General features: G+C 40.3%; 2 protein-coding genes across 7 annotated transcripts in view; both read right to left on the reverse strand.

Moving 5' to 3' along the window:
* LOC147005319 (guanylate-binding protein 6) overlaps positions 1 to 27,991 on the reverse strand; it is a 77,168-nt gene extending 49,177 nt beyond the window's left edge. The window contains exon 1 of the mRNA XM_085836954.1: positions 27,885 to 27,991. The gene's annotated coding sequence lies outside the window, so the exon portion shown is untranslated. The remainder of the gene's footprint in view (positions 1 to 27,884) is intronic.
* LOC110294195 (guanylate-binding protein 6-like) lies at positions 37 to 27,946 on the reverse strand. 6 transcript variants are annotated; one of them, XM_085836950.1, is made up of 13 exons: positions 27,885 to 27,946; positions 23,482 to 23,641; positions 21,993 to 22,094; positions 19,040 to 19,247; positions 17,174 to 17,301; positions 10,063 to 10,172; positions 9,681 to 9,877; positions 7,363 to 7,608; positions 6,297 to 6,577; positions 5,438 to 5,644; positions 3,553 to 3,655; positions 3,031 to 3,224; positions 37 to 2,630 (listed from the first exon to the last, which is right to left on the reverse strand). In XM_085836950.1, the coding sequence occupies exons 2-13, from the start codon at positions 23,581 to 23,583 to the stop codon at positions 2,433 to 2,435; spliced, it is 2,076 nt and encodes a 691-aa protein (XP_085693076.1). In that variant the 5' UTR covers positions 23,584 to 23,641; positions 27,885 to 27,946; the 3' UTR covers positions 37 to 2,432. The 6 variants fall into 6 exon arrangements, with proteins under 6 accessions (XP_085693076.1, XP_085693074.1, XP_085693078.1 ...); XM_085836948.1 differs by having other exon boundaries at positions 27,578 to 27,894; XM_085836952.1 differs by lacking the exon at positions 23,482 to 23,641 and having other exon boundaries at positions 27,578 to 27,894.
* Positions 27,992 to 27,994: the final 3 nt, after the last annotated feature.

Consider the following 27,994-nt stretch of genomic DNA (forward strand, 5'->3'; position numbering starts at 1 on the left):
ATAAGAAAAGACAGAAAGAAGACTCAGAGAAAAGAATTAGAATTGGGAAGGTTGCAGGTGAATACCACATCAACCTCAAGTTTATTTTTCTTAGCTTTATTATGTCTCTCAGTACCGTGGGAAACAATGTCACAAGGTGGCAGAAATAATAGCTGATGTACACACAGGATATCTTTTCTTATCCAGAGGATTTGATCCAACCACCAAGATGAATTGAACTTTCATCCCCTTGCCTTGAGCCTCAAGTGTATTTCCTCTTATAGTTCCATGAGTCAGTAGGCCAGGATCTACCATCAGACCCTAACCTGATTTGATTGTGCCTGGCAGGTCGGCTTTCACTGAAGCAAACAAAATGGCTCCCAATAAAACAGCACCAAGATCTCTCTCTCCTTTACACAGTTCATTCTTTTGAACTTGACATTTCACAGGCATTAATAGAGAGGAAGTAGGCTTCTCCAAGATTACAGAAATCATAAGAATATCTACATTTTAATTTTGAAATAATTAAGTAAGCATTTTAAAAATAAGACCATATTGTTCTAAAATAATATTTTCTGGATATGATGGGGCTACAACAATAGTGATATTTGTTGGAACAAGATATACACCATGAAGCCAGTCAACATCCAGTGTGGAGTGGCAGTGAGCTCATGAGACCCCACCCCTAGCTGAGGAACTACTAACATTTGATATCTGGTGACTAGGAGAGGGACAGTGTGTTTTCTATAGGGGTGTGTGTCATGATCAATTGTCCATGGTCTGGTAGATGGTGTCTAAAGCCCAGGAACATGAGGCCAGCATTAATTTACTCACAGTAAGAAGAAAGAAGAAGAGGTGGGGGAAGAGAAGACATGAAGGTCGGAGGGGAATTTGAGGATGTCTTAGAGGAGCTGTGATGGGTACACCTTAAATACATTATATTCATTAATGCACTAATAAGGGTCCTTGTGTCTTTACTCAAATGGTCCATTATCAATGTTAACAGTGTATTCCTTTAAATCATACTTGTAAGTATGTATATGTATAAGATGGGGATATGTGATGGAAGCACCAGGGGCCCTTGGGTTTGAGAAAAGTAAGTCAGATCCCTTGGAGTTAGATTTACAGGCAGTTGTTACCTGCCCCAGGAACCGAGCTACCCTGGATGAGCATTGTGCATTCTTGACCCAGAGCCATCTCTGATCTGTCCACCTCCCATGTGCCCCATGTATTCTCTTATACTCTATATTATCATATGGCTCTTAATACAGTTTCCCTGTCACTTTGCAAATAAATATATATGATGTAAAAAGCATGCATAAATTATTTTGATTGCCTGTTGAAATAACATTTTGATATGTGGCTTTACAAAAAAATGCATTATTTAAATTACTTTTAAAAATGGAAAGCCTTAAAGGAAAACATCATTAAGCTGCAAATGTTGTGCTTCCGGGTACTCAAGTCTTGTTCTTGGGTGAATTCTAGTGGCTTCTGCCATTTCTAGAAACAGAGATTTGATCGTGCAGTGGTGAGTTTCAACTTATTGTCACTATCACTGTCACTTTCCCAGCACTCTTCATGAAATATGTAAGACTGAGAATGTCATGAAATGCACACATCCCTTCAACTTTTGACTCCAACTTAATCTCTCTAGATGAAGCCAGTAGATCAGGCTTTTACTAATCTTCCAGCGGGCATTTCATTTGTGTTCTTGTATGTTTGCATGGCATAGTAGCATTTCTAATAATAATCGCACAGTTGTTTGGTGTTTTGACTTTATCTTTTGGGTACATTTTAGTACAATTCAGATCATTTTACAGATAGCTTGACTGACATTTGTTTCTTGACTATATAGTACTCCAAGATCAAGTCATATTAAAATTCATTGCCAATCTAACAAGTGATGTTTAAGTAGTTTCCAGGATTATCACAATTATGATATCAATGACTTTTCCTCTTGCTGAGATGAAATACCCTCACAAAACCAACTTAAGAAAGGGTTTGTTGTGGTCCATGAATCATGATGATACAGTCTGTCAAGGCTGAAGAATGCATTCTGAGAGAAGTTGAGGCTGGCTTGTTGTATGGCATCCACAGTCAGGAAGCCACAAGTGGTAGGGCCATTTGTTTTCAGCTTTCTCTGTGTCTTCAGTCCACAGGAACACTGCTGCCCTCCCGTAGGATGGGTTCCCTACCACATTAACCTGAGACAGTCCCCCACAAGCTAACCTGGGTTACATGGTCCTCATAGGAGTACCGTAAACCTTGTCTTCTTGCTGATACTATATGCAGTCAAATTGGCCAACAGTAACCAAATGTAATTACTAATTGCGTAGCTTCCATAGGACTCATTTCAAAAATGTGTCCTCTAAAGGCTAACATTGTCTTTGCAGGCATGTATGAAACAAAGTGTATTTTACAGTCTATCATTTCCACAAAAGTGAAAGACTCAATCATATATGCTTTAAAAAACGGACAAGGTAACGTAAAAGGAAACTGAAAAGAAATGTAGAAAATGCACTTAAGAGAACTTCCACAATTGGAACAGTGTTTTTTTTCTTATCCTTGATGACATCTCTCAGTTGCTGTATCTCTTTGTTCATTTCTTCAGCTTTCTTCTTAAATCCTTCCTTAAGGAAAGCCTCTTGATCCTAAAACAGTGAACATAACAAAGAAGTAAATAGTGCCAAGTCCCAACATTGTACGACTTAAAGTTTCAAAACTTTATCAAGCAGTCCTTAGTGTATTCCTAAAAATTTTCCCTTACCATGAAGAAGATGCACAAAAGATAGAGAGAGAGATAGTACTTTTTAAATATTCCAAGTCTGTAAGCCAAACCACTGTAGTCATTAAAACCCTGAAGGAGCAAAAGAAAACCTGATGTCCCCAGAGTCTACATAAAGAGCAAAATTCAAAGACTATATAACAATCGGGGGTGGGGGGTACTCCTTAGCAATAATATATTATGATTGTGTTACTCCTATGACCTGGCTGACAACTTTCTCCCACTGCCTGGGGTACAAGAACCACCAGGAGGATGAAGAGCCCCACCTTCAGTTGCTTCTTCAGCATCATATCATGGTCTTTGATGTCCTGCTCTCTCTCCTGCATCAGCTTTTTCCTCAGTTGCTCTATGTTTTCCTTGTGACTTTTCTCTTGAGCCTCCATATACTCCTGCTGCTCCTTCTGCTTCTGTCTTAGCAGCTCTTGCTCCTTCTCTGCTGCCACCTTCTGGGCACGTTCCTCTGCCCCAGGAAGATTCCGGGAGAGAAGAAAGTGATGGGTCAAGTAAAATGTCAACATTCCAGAACCCAGAGAACAATTCAAATCTCAAAGGGAGCATAGGAAACCAGACTGCCCCTTGGTCCTCACCTGCAGAGCATGTTTCTGACAGTGATGGAGAAACCCTGCCTATGTGACTGAAACACAGCCAAGACTGCCTGTGGCATACAGATTGGGCATACACAGAAAGATAGAAAGGGACTGATCTGGCATGGATTTACTATGGCTTCCATCAGAAAGCCATGGTAGGAATCTGACCTCTCCTGAGAGCCAAGAGACATGTTCCTGTACCTGCAATGGCCTTCTCCCCAGCAGTGAGGGCTGTATCTGCCTGCAGAATGGAACTCTCGATGATGGCCTGTGACTGAAGAAAGTTCTGGAAGACTTCACTTGCCTGCAGGACCAAGAGGGAACAAAGAATCCTAATAAATTCTGAGAGAGTGAGGACCCATGAGACTCAACAGAGTCCTCACTGTGCCTCATTGTTAAATGCCACAGTGAAGCCTGCAGATGGCCCAAGCTCTTCAGTGACCCTGGATACTTCCTGCTCTATGGCTTAGTCCAGTAACCTCTACTAGAGATGTCTGCATCCACACAGATGCAGCCTGTCCATGTCATGTGCAGCTGTGCATGCTGCAACCTATGATGCCTTTGGATATTGTATTCCACTGTAAAATACTGCATGATTGCGTATAAACCACTTCCTTCTCTCTTGCTGGGTGTATTCATAGGCAAATCACTTTAGCTGCCCAAGCCTTGTGGTAGAGATGTGTGACTGTGCACAGTAGTGAGGATATTGCTCAGTGCATTTAAATAACTAAAGAAAGGTCTAAAGAAAGTACTTACAATGGTATCACTGGCAATAACAGAGTAATATTTTAGCTATATTATTACACTCACTACTGCATAGGTATATCATCCTGACAGACTTGTAGAGTTATCACTCAGAATGCTTTGGGAGAATATTTCTAAGAATTCACACTAAATAGGAGTCACTTTGCACCAAGCATGGTCAAGGTAAAGCACTTGCCTTGCCTTGCAAAGCCCTGATTTTGGTCACCAATATAAACATAAAGCTAAAGGTACCAATCAGTCTTCATGTATTCTGACTCCTCTTAAGCAGTGTTGTGTGTTCATATTTTATGACATGCCCTTCCCTCTGCACTAAACTCCCATGCTCCCTGCTCCTCATCTTCATCAAGTTTCGATGTTTCCTGCTCATCTTCACCCCATTCACAGCCTGGGAATGCTCCCTGCTCCTCACCTTCACCCCTTTCCTATACTCCCTTGCCATGGCACTCCTGTCAAGTCAGCTTGTCAGGCAGTGATGCCTAAAAGCCACTCATGAGGAAAAAAGAGTTTCACGGAAACTCCTTCCTGGAGTCTGGCGTCCTCTCTAACCCATAAATTTATTTTCCATTCCCACCTTAGTCTAGTGTATGGATCTAGTGTATGCTCTCTATTAATCTTTCCCTATTATAAGTGCCTTTTAAGATTGAATTCTGACATAGCTAAACCCAGTGTTCCAAGATCCCAGAAAGCAGCAAGAAAGTTTATCCTATTCAGTAACTAATTAAGCATTACAACAGACGGGGCCAGTGGCTCAACTGGTCTGCAGAAAGAGCCCGGGAATCTCACTGAGAAAGTAATCTTTAGTACAGGCTACATTCCATACCAAAAGCAAGTTGATATACTCTCCTGACAAATAGAGATTCTCCAGACAAGATAAGAATTAGCAAAGCCTAGGAATTTAGGGGTCCATGACACTACATTATTCTTGAGGCCTGCCAAGAGTAAAACCCCCTGGTGCTATTAACACTAAAATGTGAAATTCTTGCCTGTCACTAGGCTGATCCAAGGCAGGACTGCTAATCTCTATTGTAAACATTTACTTGGTTCCTGCAAATTCCTTTAGAAGTCATTTCTTTGTATCTGGTAAACTTCAATGTACCTTGCCTGATGCAATCCCTGGTATTTTCTGTACTATAAAAAAGTCTGATGCTCGACCTAACAATACATTCAGATTCAACACAACCTCTCTTGTGTGCATCTGTTTGTCAATTCCAACGCTTTACCCACCTGCCCGAGAGACCCTTTCCAAGCAAAGGGGCCCAGAGGGTCTGCAGCACTCACTGCTCCTCACCTTCACCCCTTTCCTATGCTCCCTGCTCCTCACCTTCACCCCTTTCCTGGGAACCTGCCAGTAGTCATGCTCAATCTTCTCCCTCTTGTCCATGTAAAGCTTGTGTCCCCAAGGAACAAAAAATGTTGAAATATTTTCCATAAAATCCTTTGAAAGTCGATCCAGTTCTTCTTGACAGTATTTATTTGATGCCTCTTCATTCTTCGACAGGAAAAGCTCTTTCTTCTCTCCTATTAATTCCTATAAGGGAAGTGTACAGAGATCTGACAAAATTGAAGAAACAGAAGGGAAAAAATTCCAAGAAGCATCATAGGAGAGCCAACTTATTTCCGATGAGAAAGCATTCCAGTGTAATAAGAACTCACGGGAATGTGAACTCAGATGCTCAAAAAAATATGGAAGCTTAAACTAAATGTTCTTTAGGTTCCTGGTCCTCAAAACCTTCTGAAAAGACCATCCTATAATCTCTGGTTCCTTGTGGGTGTCACATCCTGAAATTCTATCTTCAAGGACACAATGATATAACAAGGAACCACAGAAGAACGGTAAGCTATAGAGAGACTCCAGTGAGAAACGGTGTCTTAGGAACAGAAAATTATAGGAGGTTCAAGGATGTACTATAGATGTCCTGGCTAGGATCACAATCCACAAACATTAACTGGGTAAAGGAATTAGGGCACTATATACTCATTATTCCATCTGTTAGACATTACTAAAATAAAAATACCGGAAATTTGGGAAGGGGACATGCAATCATTCATAACTGTATTCTTCATGATGCTCTGAAACACATATCTTTAAATAATAAATGCACATATGGCAAATGAAGGCTCATCAACACTACAGTCTTGAAGGGGTAGAGCCATGACAGTTAATGACATCAATAGATTACCACCAGCTTCTTCAGGAATTGCTGATTTTCGTCCTTGAAGGAATGCTCCATGAAGACAGCTATGGCTTCCTTCTCGCAGGCTGCATGGACATCCAGCAGCTCCTGGAGAGTGTCTGTGGGAAGCCTCAGTCGCTGGGCCATCTGCTCACTGTAGTGGTCAGCTGCCTTCTGCACAGCTACTGAGTTCTCATGCTGGGCCAGAGTTGTCACAGCATCATCCAGACAAGGCACTGCTCCACTGTTGATGGCATCCACATAGGTTGTCACCAGAGTACCCAGTCCTTTGTGAATCAGGAATTTTAAGGGATAAATAATAGGTTATAAGTGAATGGGATCCAAGATGTTAAAACTATATTTCGAAATTTCTCACAACAACTAATGCACGCACACATACACACACATGCACACACACAAAACCTCCTTCAGCAAGCTATCAGTTTCTTTGTCCTATTCTCACTTAATTTCTTTGGTTTTCTAGTTCAGGATGTTAAAAAATTAATATCCATCCTCACCTAATAAATTCAACTGTCTATGAAAATATAATTTTGCATTTAATACTTTGAATGAAAACAAATGCATGAACTAACAAGGAAAGGTATGTCACATTATTTCTGTGGCTATTATAAAAAGTATAGGTTTGTCTAAATACTAGTATTTATATTGGAACTATTTAAATATCCAAATTATATTTCACATAATCATTCTAAAATGGAACATACAAGACATCCCCTGTAAAAGTAGAAGTTATCAGCTTTAGTGGTTTAAAAACTAATTCTATAATATATTAAGTACCTTTTCACTGGTGATTTTATTATCAGTTGAGAATTTTATGCAGGTATGTTGCAACTGTAAATACTAATGGTGTGGTCTACATTTTTAAAGAAGGATTTCTAATCTACAGTTATAAAATATATACATTTTAGAATTGGGATACATGCATACTACCATACTATATAAAATTAAAAAATTACATGTTAATAAGTTCAACATATACTACTCTCTAAAGAATTTAGAGATTTGAGAGAATTTGTGATTTGAAGACAAAACAAAAAACAAAAAAACTCACTATTCCCGGTGACCTTAATTCCCTCTTTGAGGGTCTTGATCTTGGCATAAGTGAAGATGTAAGAAACAAAAGCCTTTGTTACTTCCTGGAACTTAGGATCCAGTTGGTCTTCTGTGATACAATCAAGTTTTTGTAAAAGTTCTTTGTCATGTGATGGCCGGTCAAAGACAAAACACTTCCGGTTAGGAAAGAAACATCTGATGCATTCCCTGCATGAATTGGATGCTTGCATTCTGGGTTTGTCACCTAGTGTTGGAGGAAACACAAAATTACAGGAGTCTCCTAAGGACATATGAAGGAGGCCCCACTCTACTTGAAATATTCTGCACTTACAGATTCTTTACCATATAATATGCAACACTTCTTTGCATGTCAAAGTTATAACAAGTTTGTACTTGATAGAAGTCTCATGAAATATTTCAGGAGTTATTTGACTTCAATGGAGAAGCCTATGCATACTGTAGCTGTGGTGTCCTGGTGACTGAACAACAAGAGGCTAAAAGTGATTCCTGGCCTAATCACTCTTTGCAGAAAAAGAGTTATGGGACAAGAAAAAAAAGAGCCAAAAATAAAAGGTAACCATGTATTAAAAATAGGAACATTGGCAAATCTAAGATTGACTCCATAGTTACAGAAGGAGAACTACTTTGAGGTTACACAGAACTCATTTTTGTAAAAGTAAAATATACACTCAAAGAACTATATGCAACACTAAGACAGAAAGTCATGAAAATGTTTATGTATGTGTTGTGTATGTGTCTGATGTGTATGTATGCATGTGGAAAGAGTCATTCTCCACATTACTGGCAAAGGGTCTCTCAGGTGAAGTGGAACTCTCTAATACAGCCAGTCTGGCTACCCATCATGCTCCAGAGATTTCCTGTGTCCTTGGCCTGGATTGAAGGTAGACTATCCTATCCAACCAGCATTAAAATAATTCTGGAAATCTCACCTCCAGTCCTCACACCTGGGTGACTGTGTTTTAAGTATGGAGTCACCTTCTGGCCCATATATTTGGGATTTTTCCTGAAACAATTTTAATTGTTCATGGAAAGTTAGCAATGTGAGGTGATAGATGTATCATCTGTTCTACTGAGTAACCACTGCCTTAGTACCTGCATGTGTTCTATAGTATTTAGTTACAAAGCTCAAGTTCAACAAGGAAGAAAATTGTATACAGTGCTGTTAACCTTTTTCGTCAACAATTATGAGGATATCCATGAGTTTGAGGCTACTATGGTCTGCACAGGGTATTCCAAGCTACCAAAGTCTACACTATGAGATCCTGTCTTCCAAAAAGAAAGGAAGGAAGGAGGGAAGGAAGGAAGGAAGGAAGGAAGGAAGGAAGGAAGGAAGGAAGGAAGGAAGGAAGGAAGGAAGGAAGGGCTAGTAGGTTGTGGCACACATCTTTAATCTTGATATATAGGAGAAAGAGGCAAGAGATATGCTGTGAGCTCCGGGCCAGCCCATCTGGTCTACATAGTAGTAACCAACCAGCTAGGGCAACACACTAACATCCTGTTTAAAATTAAACAATATTTAAATATCTAAATTGTAAGACCGTGCCTACTCCAGAAATTCTCTGAGATGAATAATTGCACTGATTTCATGGGCAGCCCTCTACCAACTACATGTGCAATGTTTAGAGAAAGCAGACAGAAAATGAGAGCAGTGAGCATTCCAGAATTGGTGTGACTCACAAGGCTCCATCAACTTCACACTTGGGCTGACAAAGCCCATGCCAATGGCTGACAGACCATGAATATAACTGATCCTGACTCTGTGGCATGAATAAAAATGGGTAGCTATGACAGTCAAATAGACTCGGGAAAAACTATATTGACTATGGAGAAGGCATAATGTGAGAAGACACATGTGTTGCAGCTGCTTTTGCAGACAAGAAAATCAAGGCAGCATTAAAAACCTGTGTTCATCTACAAGGAGAACAATGTATCTCTCTGTGAAATGTATTTTAAGATGGGCTACATACAATAAATTCATGAAAAAGAATTAGGCAGCCAAAGGTTTCTTAAAGGAAGGACAACACAAAAACAGACAGTACAAACATCTGGATTTGAGCAGGCATTGACTCTAGATACTAAAGTATAAACTGAAAAGAATGTCACCTTGAATAACTTTGCTGTGCTTTAGGCTCTACTCTTTCCAAATAAAATTAAACACCACATCCAAACACTATCAATCAATGACCTAGCATCACTTCTGCAGAACTCCATCCCATTGGGAAGACTCCACCGAGGATGGGAGTCACTCAGCAAATGACACCCCTCCCCAGCCTTCCTACCCCAGCCCTCCTGTACCTGGGATCAGCTTCAGGGCATTCTCCAGGTAGTCATCACTTGTGATGTCTTCCCCATTTAACTTCAGCTCCAGCATGAAATCCCGAACAGTCCAGACAAAGTCTGGAAAGAAACTCACAAACTCTGTGGAATTCTTTATTCCATGGGGATTTGGGGAAGACTTTACTCTGATCAGCTCTGTGAGTTCTGTGACATAACTGGCACTTGGCTAAGGAAAAGGGACTTCATGCACATGCTCTCATGGTTCTCTTATTAAAATAAATCATTCTAAACACTCTGCTCTGCCCCATCAAAAGCCACATAGTGACAGTGCAGGGCAGTGACTCCATATTCATTCCAGAGCACTCAATGAAACATGGTGACTCAGATCCCAGAAGGATACTGCAGCTGCTCCAGGGCTTGGTGGTTGATGGTACTCATGCTGTTGTAGATGAAGGTGCTGCTCAGAAGCACACTGAGGGCGAAGATCCACGAGTCATTTTTAGGATCACCCTGGAAGATATGTGAAGGAAGAGGTCTGAGCAGAGCACTCCTCAGAAGAGACTTGGGCTGGTCCTGTGGCCTTGTTACTCCAGGTACTCTGGGGGGCCAAAGCAGGAGGAGCAAAGGCCCTTTACCTGATTAAAGAAAGAATGTGAAGTCAACCTGAGAAACTTAGGAGAATCTATATTACCCTGCACAGAACAAAAATGTCAACTGGAGCAAGCATCTCAATGTTTGATCAGGCACACTGAATTTCATAGGCAAGAGGAGGGGAGAATAAATTTAAAATCATTTGCACAGGAAGACTTTCTTAACAGGGCACAGATCACACAGATGCTAAAAACAAGAATAAATAAATAATGCTTTGTGAATAGGAAAAGGTATTTAACAGTTATATTTCTCATAGATGGTTACTATCCAGAACATATCCAGATCTTTAAAAAAAGAAAAAAAAAAACATAAAGCAAAACCAAAACTGATGGCATGCACTTCTTGGCATCCACAATACTGTCTGTATTTGGTGACTGTATGTGGGATGGATCCACAGGAGGGGCAATCTCTTTATGGCCTTTCTTTCAGTCTCTGTTCTATACTTTTTCTCCCTATCTGTTCTCATATTTTATTACCCCTCTAAGCCTGATACAGCTGTCTCCTAAGAGACACTGCCAGAGCCTAACAAATACAGAGTTGGATGATCTCAGCTAACCTTGGGACTGTGCACAGGTTCCCCAATGGAGGACTTAGAGAAAGGACTGAAGGAGCTGAAGGGGTTAGCAAACCCATAGGAAGAAGGAAAACATCAACCACCCAGAACCTCCACAGCTCCCAGGGACTAAACCACCAACTAAAAAGTGCACATGGAGTCACCCATGGCTCTAGCCACAAATGTAGCAGAAGATTGCTTTTTCTTGCATCAGTGGGAGAAGAGGTCCATGGTCCTGTGAAGGCTCCATGCTTCAGAGTAGCAGAATTCAAGGGTGGGTAGGCAGGAGTGGGTAGGAGGGTAGGGAGCACCCTCATAGAAGCAGGAGGAGGGGGAGGGTGGGAGAGAGTTTCGGGGTGGGGACCGGGAAAGGGGAACATTTGAATTGTAAATAGAAAAAAATTCAATTAAAAAAAACTGAATATCAAGAAAATAAATAAAAATAAATGTCCCAATTTAAAATTAGTGATAGAAGTAAACATAGGAGAGTTCTGAAACAATGACACACAAATGGCCAAGGAACAAATAAAAGGTGAGCCACTCTGGTGTTCAACTGGGACACAGCCAGCATAGGTGAGCTGCACACTGTTCCCTAAGCTCCACTGTCAGGCCAAAGGCTCTGCCTGCCTTCCTGAGGAGTCCTGTCAGCAACAGGAACATCCAGCTAAAGACAGTACCAACCAGATGGCTATAGCATGAGAATACAACCAGAAAGAGCCAGGGCAATATAGCACCACCAGGGCCCAGCTCTCTTATCACAGCAAGCCCTGAATATCCTAACATAGCCAAAGCAGAAGAAGATGACTGTAAACCCAATCTTATCAAGATTTTAGAGGCTTTTAAAGAGGAAATGAATAAATCCCTTAAAGAAATACAGGGAAATACAGGAAATGCATAAAAGTTTTCAAGACCTGGAAATGTACATAGAAACAATAAAGGAAACACAAACTGAGGGAATCTGGGAGATGGAAAACATAGGGAAGAGATCGGGAGCAACAGATCCAAGCATCACCCACAGAGTACAAGAGATGGAAGAAGGAATCTCAGGAATAGAAGATACAATAAAAGAAATGAATACATCAACGGGCCACATAGTTTTAGTGCAGAATTCTATCAAACTTTCAAACATGAGCTAATACCAACACTCCTCAAACTATTCCACAAAATGAAAACAGAAAGAGCATTGTCAAAATCATTCTATGAGTTTCACCCAGATACATAAAATACAAAGACTCATAAAAGTAAGAATTTCAGACCATTGATGCAAAAATAATCAATAAAATACTTGAAAACCTAATCCAAGAACACATCAAAATTATCATCCACCATGATCAAGTAGGCTTCATCCCAGACATGCAGGAATGTCTCAACATACAAAAGTCTGTTAATGTGACATAACATATAAACAAACTGGAAAAAAAAACATATTATCACATCATTAGATCCTGAAAATAGCCTTTGACAAAATCCAACATAACTTCATGATAAAAGTCTTGGAGATATCAGGGGTAAAATTTCCATACCTAAACATAATATACAGCAAGCCAATAACCAACATCAAATTAAATGGAGACAAAGTGAAAGAAATTCTACTAAAATAAGGAACAAGACAAGGCTGTCTACTCTCTCCATATCTATTTAATATAATGCCTGGAGTTCTACCTAGATCAACAAGAAAGCTAAAGGAGATCAAGGGGATACAAATTGAAAAGGGAGATGTCAAAACACCATTATTTGTAGATGATATGATAATACATGAGTGGCTCTAAAAATTCCACTAGGGAACCTAAACAGCTGATAAGCACTTTCAGTGAAGTGGATGAGGACAAGGTTAACTACAATATGTCAGTAGTCCTCCTAAATACAAATGACAGACTGAGAAAAGAAACAGGAAAACACTACCTTTCACAATAGTCTTACATAATTTAAAATATCTTGGTGTAACTCTAACCAAGCGAGTGAAAGACCTGTATGGCACAAATGTCAAGCCTTTGAAGAAAGAAACTGTAGAAGGTATCAGAAGATAGAAAGATCTCTCATGCTCATGGATTGATAGGGTTAACAAAGTGAAAATGGCCATCTTCTGAAAAATCAATCTACAGATTTAATACAGTTCTCATCAAAATTCCAACACAATTCTTTCCAAACCTTTAAAGAGAAATTCTCAAATTCATTTGGAAAAACAAAAAACTAAAGATAGAGGAAGCAGTTCTGTAAAGTAAAAGAACTTGTGGATGTATCACCATTCCTGATTTCAAGCCATTGCTTTTATTACAGAGCAATAGTAATAAAATCACATGGTATTGCCATAAAAACAGATTGATCAGTGAAATAGAATCAAAGACCCAAGATAGATCCACATACCTACAGAGACTTGGTTTTTGACAAGAAAACCAAAACCATACAATGGGAAAAATGAATGCATCTTCAACAAATGGTGCATTTAGAAGAATGCAAATAGTGTACAAAACTCAAGTCCAAATGGGTCAAAGACCTCAACATAAAACTAAATACATCAAATCTAATAGAAGAGAAAGGAGGGAATATCCTTGAACCAATTGGTTCAGGAGACAACTTTCTAAACAGAACACCCACAATTCAGGCACGAAGGCCAACAATCAATAAATGTGACCTCATGAAATTCAAAATCTTCTGCAAGGCAAAGGACACCATCAATAGGACAATATGGCAACCTATAGAATGGGAAAAGATCTTCACCAGCCCTATATCTGACAGAAAGATAATATTCAAAATATATCAAGAACTCAAGTAATTAAACATGAAAAAACCCAAATAAACTAATTTTATTATGGGGTACATACCTAAATAGGAAATTCCTCGCAACAGAGGAATATCTAATGGCCAATAAGTACTCAAAGAAATGTTCAATGTCCCTAGTCATCAAGAAATGTAAATCAACATGACTCTGAGATTCCATCTTATACCTGTCAGAATGGCTAAGATAAAAAATTCAAGGTACAGTACAAGCTGGTGAGGACCTAGACCAAGAGGAGACTCCTTCATTGCTGGTTGGAGTATAAAACTGCACAACCACTTTGGAAATCAATATGGTGGTTGCTCATAAAACTGGGAATAGTTCTACTTCAAGACTCAGCTATACCCCTCCTGGGCATATATACCCAAACAATGCTCCACTATACCACAGGGACCTTTGCTTGACTATGTTCATAGCAGATTTATTCAGAATAGTCAGAGACTGTAAACCACCTAGATGTTCCTCAAAAAAAAAAAAAAAAAAAAAAAAAAAAGAAGAAGAAGAAGAAAAGAATAGACAAAGAAACTGTGGTTGGTTTATACAATGAAATACAATTCAGCTATCATGAGATTGCAGTCAAATGAATGGAACTAGAAAATGCTGATGTCCGTGGAATCCTCTGACAAACCACATGAACACTGCTCTCAGTCTGACAGGATAGTTTATTGAGCATATGGCCCAGGACTGAAAACCAGGACCGTGGTCCAGATAGGACCTATAGGACCCTTAAAGTCCAAGACCTATGAACATTTGTGCCCAAGTTATTCCACCAATAAGGATTTATGAACAGGGGAATTCCTTAGTATAGATTAATTGAGTCTGGTGCAAAATGGAGGACTTCTTTTACCAGTAGGTCTTCCCCTTCTCTGACCTTGTCTGGGGATCCCTACTCCTCACATCCCTGCAGGTGGGGTAGAGAGAGGAAAAGGTTGAGCAGCCCTTGGCAGAACTACAAATTTCCTCACCTTCTACTCTCCCATCAGAACTCACCAAGCAAGTACCTGGGATTCCTAGACTGCTTCTCCATGCAAATGAGGTACACAAAGAACTTTAAACCGTAGCCAATGATTTTCATTTGCCCTGAAAACTCCTCCCCAATCTATAAAATCCATATATAGCCCCTGGTTCACTCTGAATTAAGTGCTTTCAAGCCCATCCCCAACTCCGAATAAAAGTATGTGTACAAGCTAAACTTGCCTAAGAGGTATTTCATTGAAGACCATCAGAGAAGGCCTTCACCTAAAAGAGCTCTAACACTAAGATCCTTGGAGAAGGCCTTCTCTTCCCACACCCTTACTCCCAGCCAGACCAGGATCCTGCAGAGCTCCACCGATTCTGGACTCCCCTTGAAATTTCCAGCCCAGTGTGTAAGTATGGACACCCTGAGAACGATAAATTGGAGGACCTGGACCACAGCTGGTCCCCTAGAATACACACCACTTTTAACAAAATTAAGCTTCACCAAGAACAGCAACACACATTCTGATTTAAAACAAATCATCAGGCTATATTAATCAGAACAGTATGGTTTATATGAAAATCGTTTTCTTTCCTTATTTTTTTAATTTTTTTTATCTTTTATTTATTTTATTTTGAGACACAGTTTCTCTGTGTAGTACTGGCTGTCCTGGAACTCACTCTGTAGGCCAAGCTGGCCTCAAACTCAGAAATCCACCTGCTTCTGCCTACCAAATGCTGGGATTAAAAGCATGCACCACCACTGCTCGGCCCAAGTGCTGTTAACAGATAAGGAGATGGCAGTGGACACTGTCTGTCTTGGAATATCATGGTGAATCCCATTCGCTTGTACAATTAACATGTATCAATGACTATTCTTAAAGTATGATAATAATAAAAACAAGGATATACACTAATGGGGCAGAATAAAAGACTCTAAAATAAACCCACGAGTTAACTGTCAAATGATCTTTGCAGGGGTGTCAGGAACACACAATGCAGGAAGACGGTGTCTTCAACAAAGAGTGCTGGGGAAAGAGGGCATCTATGTGCAGACAGCAAAATTAGATCCTACCCACATAAACCCAAGTCAGCAAAAATAGAGAGTTAAAAGCAAAATGTGAGATTTTGTACAGCAACCTCAGCAGTGTGTAGATGCAAAGGCAGTGAAAGTAGCACCCAACAGCACAGCTGCAGTGCTCAACAGCCAAGGCCTGGACTCTTCATGAAGTAGGTGAGGATAGAGAAAATATAACACACTTGTGGAATGGCCTCTGACACAGACACAGGAAAGAAGGAAGGAAGGAAGGGAGGGAGGGAGGGAGGGAGGGAGGGAGGGAGGGAGGGAGGGAGGGAGAGAGAGAGAGAGAGAGAGAGAGAGAGAGAGAGAGAGAGAGAGAGAGAGAAGAAAGAAAGAAAGAAAGAAAGAAAGAAAGAAAGAAAGAAAGAAAGAAAGAAAGAAAGAAAGAAAGAAAGAAAGGTGGAAGACAGACAGGAAGAAAGAAAGAAGAGACAGGTCGGCATGAAGGAAAGAAAGAAGGAAGGAAAAAAGGATGGAATGAATCCTGTGGTGGAAATGTGTGAATGAGTATAGCATGCATCTAGGAAAATAGAATGACCAAGCATAAAGAAACAAATGCCACAAGACCCAACTCACATACAAATCTTAAAAAGTTGAATAGAAAGAACATAGTGCTGGTTCCCAGTGTCCTGAGAAGGGCAGCACTACAGAAGACACTACACAAAAATTTATAAAATTTCAGTTACATAATAAAGTTAACAGTAACCATGAAACACTGAGAAGGAAAATTGGGTTTTTCATCATTAATATGGATAACAGCAATGTTAGCTATGACACAAAACGTAGGAGAAACAAACTCAAAATTTGACGAGTGGGGCAGAACCTGACCAGAAAGCTTCTTGCCAGAAAACAAAATAACCAATCAACAATACAGAACAGAACGGGAGAGCAATGTCTGCAAACCACATGTCCTCCAGGGGACATTCAAACATATACAGCCAGCATGCAACCCAACAGCAAAACAAATCCAATACTCCTCATACATATGAGGAAGATCTTGAACATATGTTTCTGAAATGAAAGCACTCAAGGGGATGATAAGTTTATGAACAGACAGTGAACATCATCGATGCTCAGGGGAATGGAGTCAAACTGAGAAGGGCATCATCACCATCTTAGGGCCGCTGCCACTAAAAAGACAACAGATAACACGTTTTGATGAAGGGAGTTTAAAAACAGATCCTGCACTCTATTAGACAAAACAAGAATTGGAAGGAAGAACCTTTATTTTGTTCACTAAAATCTAACTACTAAGCTTGGAACCCAGGAATTTGAACTGTTGAATAAACTTCTACCAAACTCAATCAAATCATTTGCCCAAATGGCAAGAAATAAAAGCATGTTTTGCCTATTAAGATACACATAACTTTATCTGAGAGTGAAGTCAAAATAGAGCACTCTTTATCACACTGGTTGCAGTTCAGTCAGAATTCACACACAGATCATAGTTAGATAACAAGGGCATAGAAGGGCCAGTCCTAGCCTCATCCTACCTTTTCCACATCCCCCAGGCCCTCGGTGTCCAGGAGGACCAGGGTGTGGTCTGGCTTGGTGGGGTGTGGCACACACCACATCCAGATGCCCTTGGTCTGAGACTGCACAGTGGAGCCCAGAGGGAAGCCTGAAGGGAAGAGAGGAGGAGGAAGGTCAGGATGTGAGTGTCCTGCACAGGCAGCCTTGTGTGCTAAACCCTCAGTGCCAAGCTGCCAGCATTATTGTGAAGGATTCTGAAGGTTTTAGGACTTGAAGCCCAGTGGAGGATGTAGGTAACTAGAGAAGGGATTTTGAAGGTTATAACTCAGTCTCCAGTCCCTTCCTCAGTTTCTGCCTGCCTCTTCTGTGAAGCCAGTCCCAAGATCAATGAACCAAGAACTATGGAGTAAAATCTAAGTCAGGATAAGTGCCTCCTCATTAAGATTTCTTCTTGAGTGTTTTGGTCACAGCCTTGAAAAAGTACAAAGAGGGAGCTATGCCCATGAAAATTGGCTGTAGCAGCAGAATGGAAGGAGTGTTGTGAATACCTCAGCACTTGAAATGGTGCCCCATCTCCCTTAAGAGTCTCTTCCTTTATAAGTCATCAATTCCAAGCTATATGCAACATTTAATAGGAAAACAAAGGTACACAAAGTCTCCAGATGGAAACAAAGAGGCACCCACAGGGCAGAAAACATGAAGCTTTCTGGCAACTGCACGGAGTGTTTGAAGCAGCCATGGTTGTACACACCTGCAATTCCAATAGGCAGGAGACACACATGGGAAGGTTGCCAGTAGTTTGAAGCCACTAGGACCCCATGGCTAGAGCCAAGATGACCAATAAGATTTGTCAAAAGAGGAAGGAAGGAAGGAAGGAAGGAAGGAAGGAAGAAAGGAAGGAAGGAAGGAAGGAAGGAAGGAAGGAAGGAAGGAAGGAAGGAAGGAAGGACAGAAGGAAGGAAGGAAGGAAGGAAGGAAGGAAGGAAGGAAAAGGGAAGGGAGAGGGCAGAGGAGGGGAGAGAAGGGAAAGGAAAAGAAGAGAAGGGAAGGGAAGAGAAAACGAACAACAACAAAAATACACACACACACACACAACAATAACAAAAATTCCAAAGGTATTTTTGCAAATGTTGGGAAAACAGCATGGGCTCCAAGAGAGAGACACATAAAAAATAGAAAAAGGAAATGGTTTCCATACTTTTTGCACTCAGAATGATTAAAAACAGAAGTGTGCTGCTATAAAGGGTATAAAGTCCTTTTTGAAGGTTTTTTTCAAGACTTATTTATTTCTAAGTAGAGTATTTGTAAGATTTACAAATTTCATTTAATGAATATGAGAATTTTGTCAGTCTGTATATGAGTGCACCGTGAGCATGCCTGGTGCCTACTGTAGCCAAAAAAAGAGCATCAGTTCCTCTCAGGTTGGACTTTCTAAAAAAATATGTCACCATGTGGGTGTGCAGACCCAAACCTTGCCTGCATGAGCAACCAGTGCTCTTAGCCACTAGACCAACTCTCCATCTCTACCTATCAGAGATTTTTTAAGTCGTAAGTATTCAAAGACTTTCTATCCTGATGGAAATATCTTATTGAGAAAGGAGAACCTGCAGTAGGAGACAGGGGACTGAGGTGAAGGATTCCATTGTTCTGGGCATCAGAAAAAGCCTCATCTTGAGCACTCAGAAGGGAGATTTTCTTTAACAGCATGGAAGGGAAGAGCACAGGAGAGATTATTGGGAAACAGCAATTAAGGGATTCAATTTAGCATGAGAGGGTGGCTTTGCTAAAAAGGAGTTCTGCTGTCCTTTGTTATAATTGGGAATACAAATTAAGGAGAAGTGATAGAGACAGTCAAACCTTTGGCTGGTACCCAGCATGCCACTCACCATGATTCTGTCCCACCAGACGGTTCATCAAATAGGACTTCCCTGTACGGGACCATCCAACAATAGCCACGACTACCACTGGCTGAGAAATCTTGTCCAGAATATCTATGGCTTCCTGGTTCACAGACAGATGTTCATTGTGGTTTTCCACAAGGCAAATGGGAGCCATTTGTGGTTGGGTCATAGCAACCTGCCAACGTAGATGAATCTATAATAGGAGAAAGAGAGTAAGTCATTCTCTACCTCACAGACACCCAATGGCTCAGCAGCTAAGACTAGTTGGTGACCTTTGTAGGTTTCCTGTTGGCAGTATGTAGCCACAAATGGCAGCATGTAACCTCGAAACTCCAGTACGGAGGGCCTGCTTCTCTTTCTTCATTATTCTTCAAAGTTCTAAAGAAGCTTTAATAACACATGGGCTGCTCTCATTTATAAAGTTTTGCTTCAATGGAATAAAATCCAAAAATAATGACCTTAATGAAGGTCACTGCATGCTCTATGATAAGCCCTGTAATGAACACCTTTAGTATGTGACCTCAAAAACCTTAAAGTACTTACGTGTTATGGATTATTCCACCCATGCTGCTAATGAGAAAAGCAAGTTGCCAAAACCAGAACAGCACAGCAAAATGGCAGCCTAGTGAGCTCTAAGCCCTTGGTATCTCCATGAAAAGATTTTAAAATGGCTGAAAATATGTAGAAACTGTGAACAGTTCCCATGAATTACATGAACACTGAGATGTGCAGCTGAATAAAGTGTGGGAATTACGTGAGTCCTTGTTTGACTTTTTACTGCCTACCTGCACCCCACCTGACACAGGTTCTGACTGCAGGAAGCAATGCAGACCTTAACTGCAGCAGGCTAACCTGGGGCTAACCTGGTTTCAGTTTTACCTAACTTGTGTTTCAAGTAGGGATTATTTCTTGAACATGAAAACAAAATCTCAACATGAGCAAATAAATAGAAAAAATCCATTTGTAAAATTAAGAACTTTCATGCACCAGAGCATTCTATACAGAGTGTAAAAAGACAATCCAAGAATGGGTGAAGATGACCTATAAATCACATGTGTGATAAAGGGTTACTATCTGAAACAAAGTGGCTCTACAATTCATCACAGACACCTCAGTTCTAAACTAAGAAAAGCACTGGGTTGAAATTTCTGCAGAGAAGGCTTACAAATGTCCATGAGCACACAAGATCGTGCTCAATATTGCAAATCACCTTGTATGAGAAAACTATAAAATTTTAAAATAAACTTACTTGAAAAAGATGTAATGTCCAAATTGGGAAGTACCAGAGTGAATGGTGAAGTGTCTCTGTTCCCAGGACAGAATGGCAATCAGGCTTTATTTGGGAAACATGGATGCAAAATGAAGAAACTTTTCATTATATTATTTCTGTTTTGCCATGCTGAGGGACCTGGTGTAAGAGTCTAGAGTCACATGATCATGTGTGATTTGGCTTCTTAGAGCTCACTGAGGCTGAGGCTTGCTTTGGGTTAACATACATATTTATTTGAAATGTTTACTTAATTTTGCTGATGTTTACAGTTTAAGCATGAATCATGTTATTTTAAGAACTACTTGGTTTTGTTGCTCAACAATTCTATAGACCCATTTTTTCTCATAAGGTGGCTTTGACAAATATTGAGGAAGTGCCAATCAAACCAAACACACAAGAACAGCTACCACACAAAGAAAAACAAATACATGTCACCTGGAATTTTAACAACTCAGGTGTCTGTACTATGCAGCTAAGAACACAGAATATTACCTCACAGGAAACAGTCCTGGCTTCTGAGAAAATAAATAGTTATGTCTGATCTAACAGCTCTTTTTTGATTACAACACAAACAAAATAGCAAAGAAGAACTTGGATGGAACTTTGAGCTGTAGTGATCATGGTAGCTGTGTTCACAATACCCACATTGTGGAGACAGCCCAGTCTCCCACCAACAGATCACCAACAGTTGCATACATTAACACAGTCTGACTGTGCACAATAGAATATTATTCAGCCAGAGAAGGGAATAAAATTAACTTCTGTACACAACTTTGTAGACCTTCATAGACTTAAGGCTAGAGACAGACCCCCTACAGGTCAGACAACACATAACCTGCCTCCCCTGGCCTGCCCTCAGTCCCAGATGAGCATGAAGACATTATGCCAAGGAAGGAGAATGTGCAGAATCTCCAGAAGTTAGATACAGGTGACATCACTTAATTCCAGAAACCAGGCTCTCTGCAGCTTAGTTCCATGTATGAAATAAGACTAGCAGCCCAAACAAAATGCACATAGCACTACGTGATCTCTACATCTCACATGTAGACGCCCGACTCGCCAGCAAGAAAGATGCCACCACAGGATCCTTCTGCAACACGTTTATTGGGAGAGCTTTTACTGCGAAGGCCAAAGACCCCGAGCCCCAGAACTGGCACTGCTTATATAGGCCTAGGAGAGGCGTGTCTATACTTGATTGGTTATGCTTTCAGTACCCCACCCACATACCTCGGGCCAGGCAGTGACTCGGCAAGATACTCTTATGCACATGCGCACATTGGTTGTTTACCCATATTCATGGGCGTCGACTTATTGAAACCAGCGCCATCTTGTAATGGCGTTTGCGGCTTCCCACATCTTCCCATTTTTATTTTAATAAAAAAGGCCTAATCCAACGATCTAGTCTCGCACTTCCTCAGCACAAAACAATCAAGAAGGATTTAGAAGGGCAAATCATGATCACCCTACCACATGGGATGAGGAAACCTCAGCGCTGTGCAAGGACTGATTAATGATCTTTGAGTCTCTCTCATTCCAGTGCAATGGATCCATAGATCCGTGGGGTGCAAGAGCAGAGGACTCAGATGCCGACTAATTCTTGAGCATAGATAACCAAACTTCAGGGGAGGTGCCGTTTTCAATGGCTAAAAGTGCTTGAGTTATAATCACCTTGTCACGTTTTTGTTGGGTTCTGGATTTGCAAACCAACCAAAGCATGAACACCAGTCCACAGCATATGGCAGCATGAAACAAAATCACTCCCACCCATTCCTAAAAGTAAGAAAATGCAGAGGTAAGCCAAAAGGTAAAGTCTCCAAGGGTCACTGGTTCCACTCTTGTTCGATTAAGGTTCAGGATCTGTATCTGCAGCTTCGTCTGCAACCTTTCCAGCTCCTGTGACCAGTTCCCCTTCAGAAAATCCAATAAATCTGTACTTTTAATGAAAGAATTGTTAACATACCTAATAGGAGTAATGCATACATGTGGGGTTGATACCACACAACTCATTTGAATGACATCCATCATCTGTTCCATGTTATGTTGTAAAATATCTACTCTTTGATTCACTAACATTAACCCTGAGGCGATATGAGAATCTACCCTTTGCAGGGTAAGCAATGCCTCAGACATTTTTTCTGCTACCTGATTTATGGTGTCAGCAGTATTAACTTGATTGGCCACAGCAATTCCCGCGGTAACTGCGGATGCCGGAGACACTGCAATGGCAGTAACAATGGCAGCTGTGATACCAAAATCTCTCTTTTGCCGAACAAGACTCATGATTGGGAACTTCTCTGGATCTGCCTCAACAGGTACAGGGACAAAGGCTGGTAGATGTACCACTAAGGCTAAGAATTTGTTTCCATTCCAGCATTGAGTCAAAAAACAAGTGACATTTGTACAATCTAACCATTCTGTATTATTTTGAAATTCAGCCAATATAAAGAAAAATGGAGGAATGACACAAACTTCTACTGGAGAAGTAGTCATATTTCTGATAATTCTATTAGATGTCACATTATCTAAATGAGCAGAGGTATTGGAAAGTGTGGCAGAAACATTCAATATCTCATGAAAGGTTCCAGTCAGCAATGCAAAGGCTGACAAACTGGTACTAGCACCTGCCTCATTACTTAAAATCCATTGGTAATATGGCCAAATATTTTCTTATCCTGTAGCATCTCCTTTATCAATCATTACGGCAAAATCCAATGAAGGTGACAAAACAAAATCCTTTGCTATTTCTTTCCAAGGAAAAATTTTTGATTAACAAGGTGAAAAAACTATAGGAAATGCAAGGTCCAGATGACACCAGGGCATGCTGCATTTAATTGTAGCATTACCAACAGGGCATCGTGATCTTTTGGGAATAGTCACATTTCCCTTTATCATAATAGTGGTGATGTTTATAGGTGAAGTTACATTATTTCCAACATCACTTGAGCCTGATTGTGCTCCTTGCACAACTTGCATTAAAGCATAAATTATACTCCAGAGACTTTATTTTGGCTAATGGGATCTGCCCAATTAGATAATTTAAATGAAAACTCCTACTATTATACACCTGTGGCTCTTGAGGAGTTTGTCGTGCACAAGGCACATCCAAAAAACATTCAGTTGCAAAAGACAAAGGCAAGATAGAAGAATTGGAATGTACCAGTAAGGGTACTGGCCATGATCTCACTATGGCCCACAAAGGTATACTTATCCCTGTCTCAATTATCAGGAGTAAGAATAACAGGATCATCTTGGGATTCATCTTGTTCTTTCACGGTCCTTGTCAGCCGCATCGGAACCCAAAGTGGATTATCTTCACCCTGTGGAAAAACACAAATAGCTCCCCTGGAGCTGATTAATATGGGATCCGGGCCATACCATTTATTATCAAGGACATTTTCCACTTGACCATTTCATTGGGCGGTTGAGGCCATTGTCTGTGCCTTTCAGCTGGTGATCTCCCAGCATCATCCAATTTTAAAAAATTAAGAGTAAATATTGTAAGGGATAGAGCCATCTTTGGCGTCATAGCCTCTATTCCCCCTTTTTGTTTTTGCAAATATTGTTTCAAAGTACGATGGGCTCTTTCAATGATGTCTTGGATCTGTGGATTATAGGGCAACCCAGTAATATGGTTCACTTGCATTTGTTTGCAAAATTGACTAAATTTAGAAGAAGTATATGCAGGACCATTATCTGTCTTTAGAAGCAGGGGCTTGCCCCATGCAGCACAAGCCTCTAAGCAGTGGGATATGACATGAACTGCCTTTTCCCCTGTAAAGGGAGAGGCATGTAGGACACCAGAACTGGTATCGATGGATACATGTACATATTGTAATTTACCCAAAGCTGGGATATGTGTGATGTCCATCTGCCAAACATCTAGGGGTCATAATCCGTGAGGATTAACGCCCACGGAAGGTGCATTAATAAATTCTACACATTTACCACACTGTAGGACAATATCTCGAGCTTCTGTTCGTGTGAGCTTAAATTTTTGTTGCAGTGTAGAGGTAGAGACATGATAAAGTTGATGAAAATTCTTAACATCATCTATAGAACTTTGTGATAGGAAAACCATATCTCTGGTGGCTGAATCAGCAATTGCATTTCCCTTAACCATAGGTCTATGTAATCAACTCAGAACGAAAATCCAGTAGCTATCAACAAGGCGGAGGTGCCACTGCTAACCCTGTGGCCACAGCACCCTTACTGCAGCTCTCAAGTGAGATTGAACACCTCATGAGTCAGGGCTATTCCTACCAGGACATTCAGAAAGCTTTGGTCATTGCCCACAACAACACTGAGATAGCTAAAAACATCCTCTGGGAATTTGTTCCTATTTCTTCTCCTGCCCACGTAGCCACCTAGCACATCTCTCCCTGCCATGGCTTCAGAGGACCCATGAGCCAGGCTCTTACTCAAGGACCACCTAGGAAAGCAGTGGCTTCTTTTGGACTGAAGCCAGCTTATAGGATGGTCTTTCTAATGTGTGATGGTGTTGGTTTGTTTGGTAGACTACGTGGGAAGGAAAGTACTATTCTGTGGTTAATTGATGCTAGCGCCTAACACTGGTCACTCCAAAGTGCTGTTTCTATAGGAATGTTGAATTTGTTTTTGTTTTTTTAAAGAAGTTTTAATTCTCCTAGTTATCTAATGACCGGTTTGAGATAGAGGCCTTCATATACATTCTGTGTCCTCCCCAGGACATAGCCTGTGGGAGTTGGTTGCCTTGATGCCAGGTGCAGGTCATGAATGATTCTGCCTAAGAGGAACAGAACATTTGTTTCCAGGGTGGCTTTCCAGCCCAAAACCATAGAGCTTTTAGGAAGCGTCAGTCATATATACTATTTAGATTTACAAAATAAACAGCTAGGACTTATCTGTTTAGTCTTTCTTGCCAGTGGCTAACTTCAGCTTAGGAATTTCTCCCTTGAATAGGAGCCAGGTAATGATGTATGTGCTCTAATATGTTGAATATAAAAGGGGTGTCCATGCAACAAAATACAATCTTGTATTTTCATCAAAATTTTAGATACTGGACTGTTAGTCAGTTTTAATATAACATGGACAGTGACTAATTACACTTTCAAATGTTTCTCTTGAAGAGAGATTGTAACTAGAATGCTTGAAAAGTTATTATAGTCACATGTGTATAATTTATTTATTTATTAGTCAGAAATAAGAGAAAGTCTTTAAAGTTGTCTCTGCAAATAACTATCTTCTAGGGAAAAACAGCTTGAGTAGTAAGTCTAAAACCCAAATAAATATAAGGATCCTGAGTTTGTACCCTTTTAGGAGCTATCTGGAATCTTTATCAGTTAAAGCTTTATGTAAACCTCTATAACACAAAACCAAATCCTGGGAGTCTTTTCCAGTCGACCCAGGACAATTTCTTAACTGCCCAAAAACAATCTTCTTAAAGGAACAGTATTTTTTTTTAGAAGTTGCATAAGCAATTGCAAGCTCTGAGATATAATATTGACTATTAATATACAACTTAAAGTTTGATTGTTCAACATTTTTAAACACCATCTACAGCACACAATTTAATTATCTGTGCTGAAGCAGGAGGAAACTCAAAAGAATAAGCATGTGATTCAATTCACATATACTTTTCTCTCATATAAAGGCTATTTTTTAAACACAGTAAATGGGATGCATGCATGCATGAATTTATAGAAGATATAGGAGCATGAATAAAAACAATGTTTAACTTATCTATGGGATAATGATTATCAATTTTACTTAATGGTATGCAACAGATCAAACATCAATATTCTGCAATAACCAAATTAATGGCTGTTTGGAACAAGGAAAAGACACTTATACACATAAGCAAACTCTGTACACTATAACTTTATATATGTCTTGATAAATTCCACAGCCTGATTGACCTTTTATAAACTTTGAATTTAAATTTTATTTAGAACAACATCTGGCTAGGTCTGTAACAAGGCTCTTTCAGCTAAAAGAAAGGGAGGGAGAGCTGAAGTTTCAGGTTTCCCTAGTCACGGTTTGCAAAACAAAAGAAGTGCCACACAAGCCACTCTGAAGCTGCTCCCCTCCGAGCTCAGCCTCAACCCAAATGCAAACTTTTCTCAATCTGAACATTTTGCCAGAGTCCTGGCCCAAAAATTATCCCTATTTTGAAGTATCCTTAAAGACCTGTTTTCTTGTGTTTGTTCATGTTTTTTAGAAAGACTCCAACCCTGAGTTCCCAATTTTAAGCTAACTTTCTGTTACAAGCAAAAGGCTGCCTGCCCCTTTAATAGCTCCATTTGCAATTGGCCCTCAGCAGGGCTTTTTCAGCTGTATTTGACTCCTAGCCACAGTGCAGTGTAACTTATCAGTTTGTGCTGTGCAAATTGAGACTGCTTTTTAAACAAGTTAAACTAAATCAAAGGATGGACAGCCAGCAGATAAAGTTTTAACCATTTATATTTTTCAACATGAAACACAGAACAACAATCATTCAGACAACCAATCAAAAACAAACATGAATTGACAGACATATGGACAATTTGGTGCACCAAAAACAGACAATAGACAGGGAATAGAACTTGATGTCTCAAAGGGACACAGATATCCTAACCAGAGCTAAGAATATCTCCATAGGAGCCAGAGAGGAAGCAGGACGTCTTCCGTTTTCCCTCAGTCCCTAGGAGAGCTCTGAAATAGCTTATTTTCATTTTTTCTCTTTTTTGCTAAAAGATCCAAAACAGGGGATAACTGCTTTTCTGAAACTTACTTTCTCTCTCTCATGTCTAATTCTTTATCTCCTTCTTCTGGGAATTCTGCCAGAGAAAAGAGAGGAGGCACAGTGGCTGCTTCTGATACTTACTCCTCTTTCCCTGAGAGTTATCTTTAAGCCTTTGATGAAGGCTGCCTCTTTAGTCAAAGTCCTCGAGAGAAGGGTAAATTGACTTAATATTTTGATCTTCATTCTTTATATTATCTTTTGTATCTTTATATTTTGGTTTCTTTTCCTTTTCTCTTTTTATATTTCTTATTTTACTTATTTTTCTGCGTGCACCTTCTTTTTCATTTCTCTCTGTTTCTGATATGCCTTCCTGGTGCTCCTGCAAAAGTCGCAGCCCTTCCTTAACAGCTGGTTCACATTTCTTATCCTAGATAGACTGGCCAGTATCAGGACAAGAAAGAAAACAAGCAACACAACCCCAGCAACAATTACTGGATCTATTCTGAAAGAAAGCATACCTCTCAGAGACTTATATTAATTTCTTTTTACTTACCGGTACCATTGTTCCCCAGCTGAAGAGTTCTGAATCCACGCAGTTGAATCCTTCTCAACAGTCTGCTTTGCGGGAACACTGCATTAACCTCTCAACCCCTGTGATGCAGGGCAGCCAAGAGTGTCAGGCTGCCACTTTGTAGCTGTCTTTTTTCAGAGGAAAGAAACTGACCTTCCTAGACCTAAAGCCAGCCACAGGCCCCTGCAGACCAGAGAGATCAGAACCTGCCTCCCTGCCCCTTCCCTCAGGTGCCACTTTGAATTGGAAATCAAGCTGAGGTCCAGACTAAGTTGCTCCTTAAATATACCTGGTCCCCACAGCACAGGTCCAAGTGCAGTTCTCAGCTGCTTCTCTCTCCTAGGGATCACCTCTGCTCTCCTCCCTCCTGCTCTCTTTGCTCCTCTTTTATGTGAGCTG

The sequence above is a fragment of the Mus caroli genome, unplaced genomic scaffold (assembly GCF_978045245.1).
Source record: "Mus caroli unplaced genomic scaffold, Mus_caroli_1 scaffold_4, whole genome shotgun sequence".
Taxonomy (NCBI): Eukaryota; Metazoa; Chordata; class Mammalia; order Rodentia; family Muridae; genus Mus; species Mus caroli.

Excerpts from the sequence above, each read along its gene's own strand:
- LOC110294195 (XM_085836950.1), bottom strand. The coding sequence starts at position 23,583 with ATGAATCCCAAGATGATCCTGTTATTCTTACTCCTGATAATTGAGACA. Across the intron at positions 7,609-9,680 it reads TGCCCTGAAGCTGATCCCAG|GTGACAAACCCAGAATGCAA; the intron begins GTACAGGAGGGC and ends CTCCAACACTAG. Across the intron at positions 3,225-3,552 it reads TGGGGAGAAGGCCATTGCAG|AGGAACGTGCCCAGAAGGTG; the intron begins GTACAGGAACAT and ends TTCCTGGGGCAG.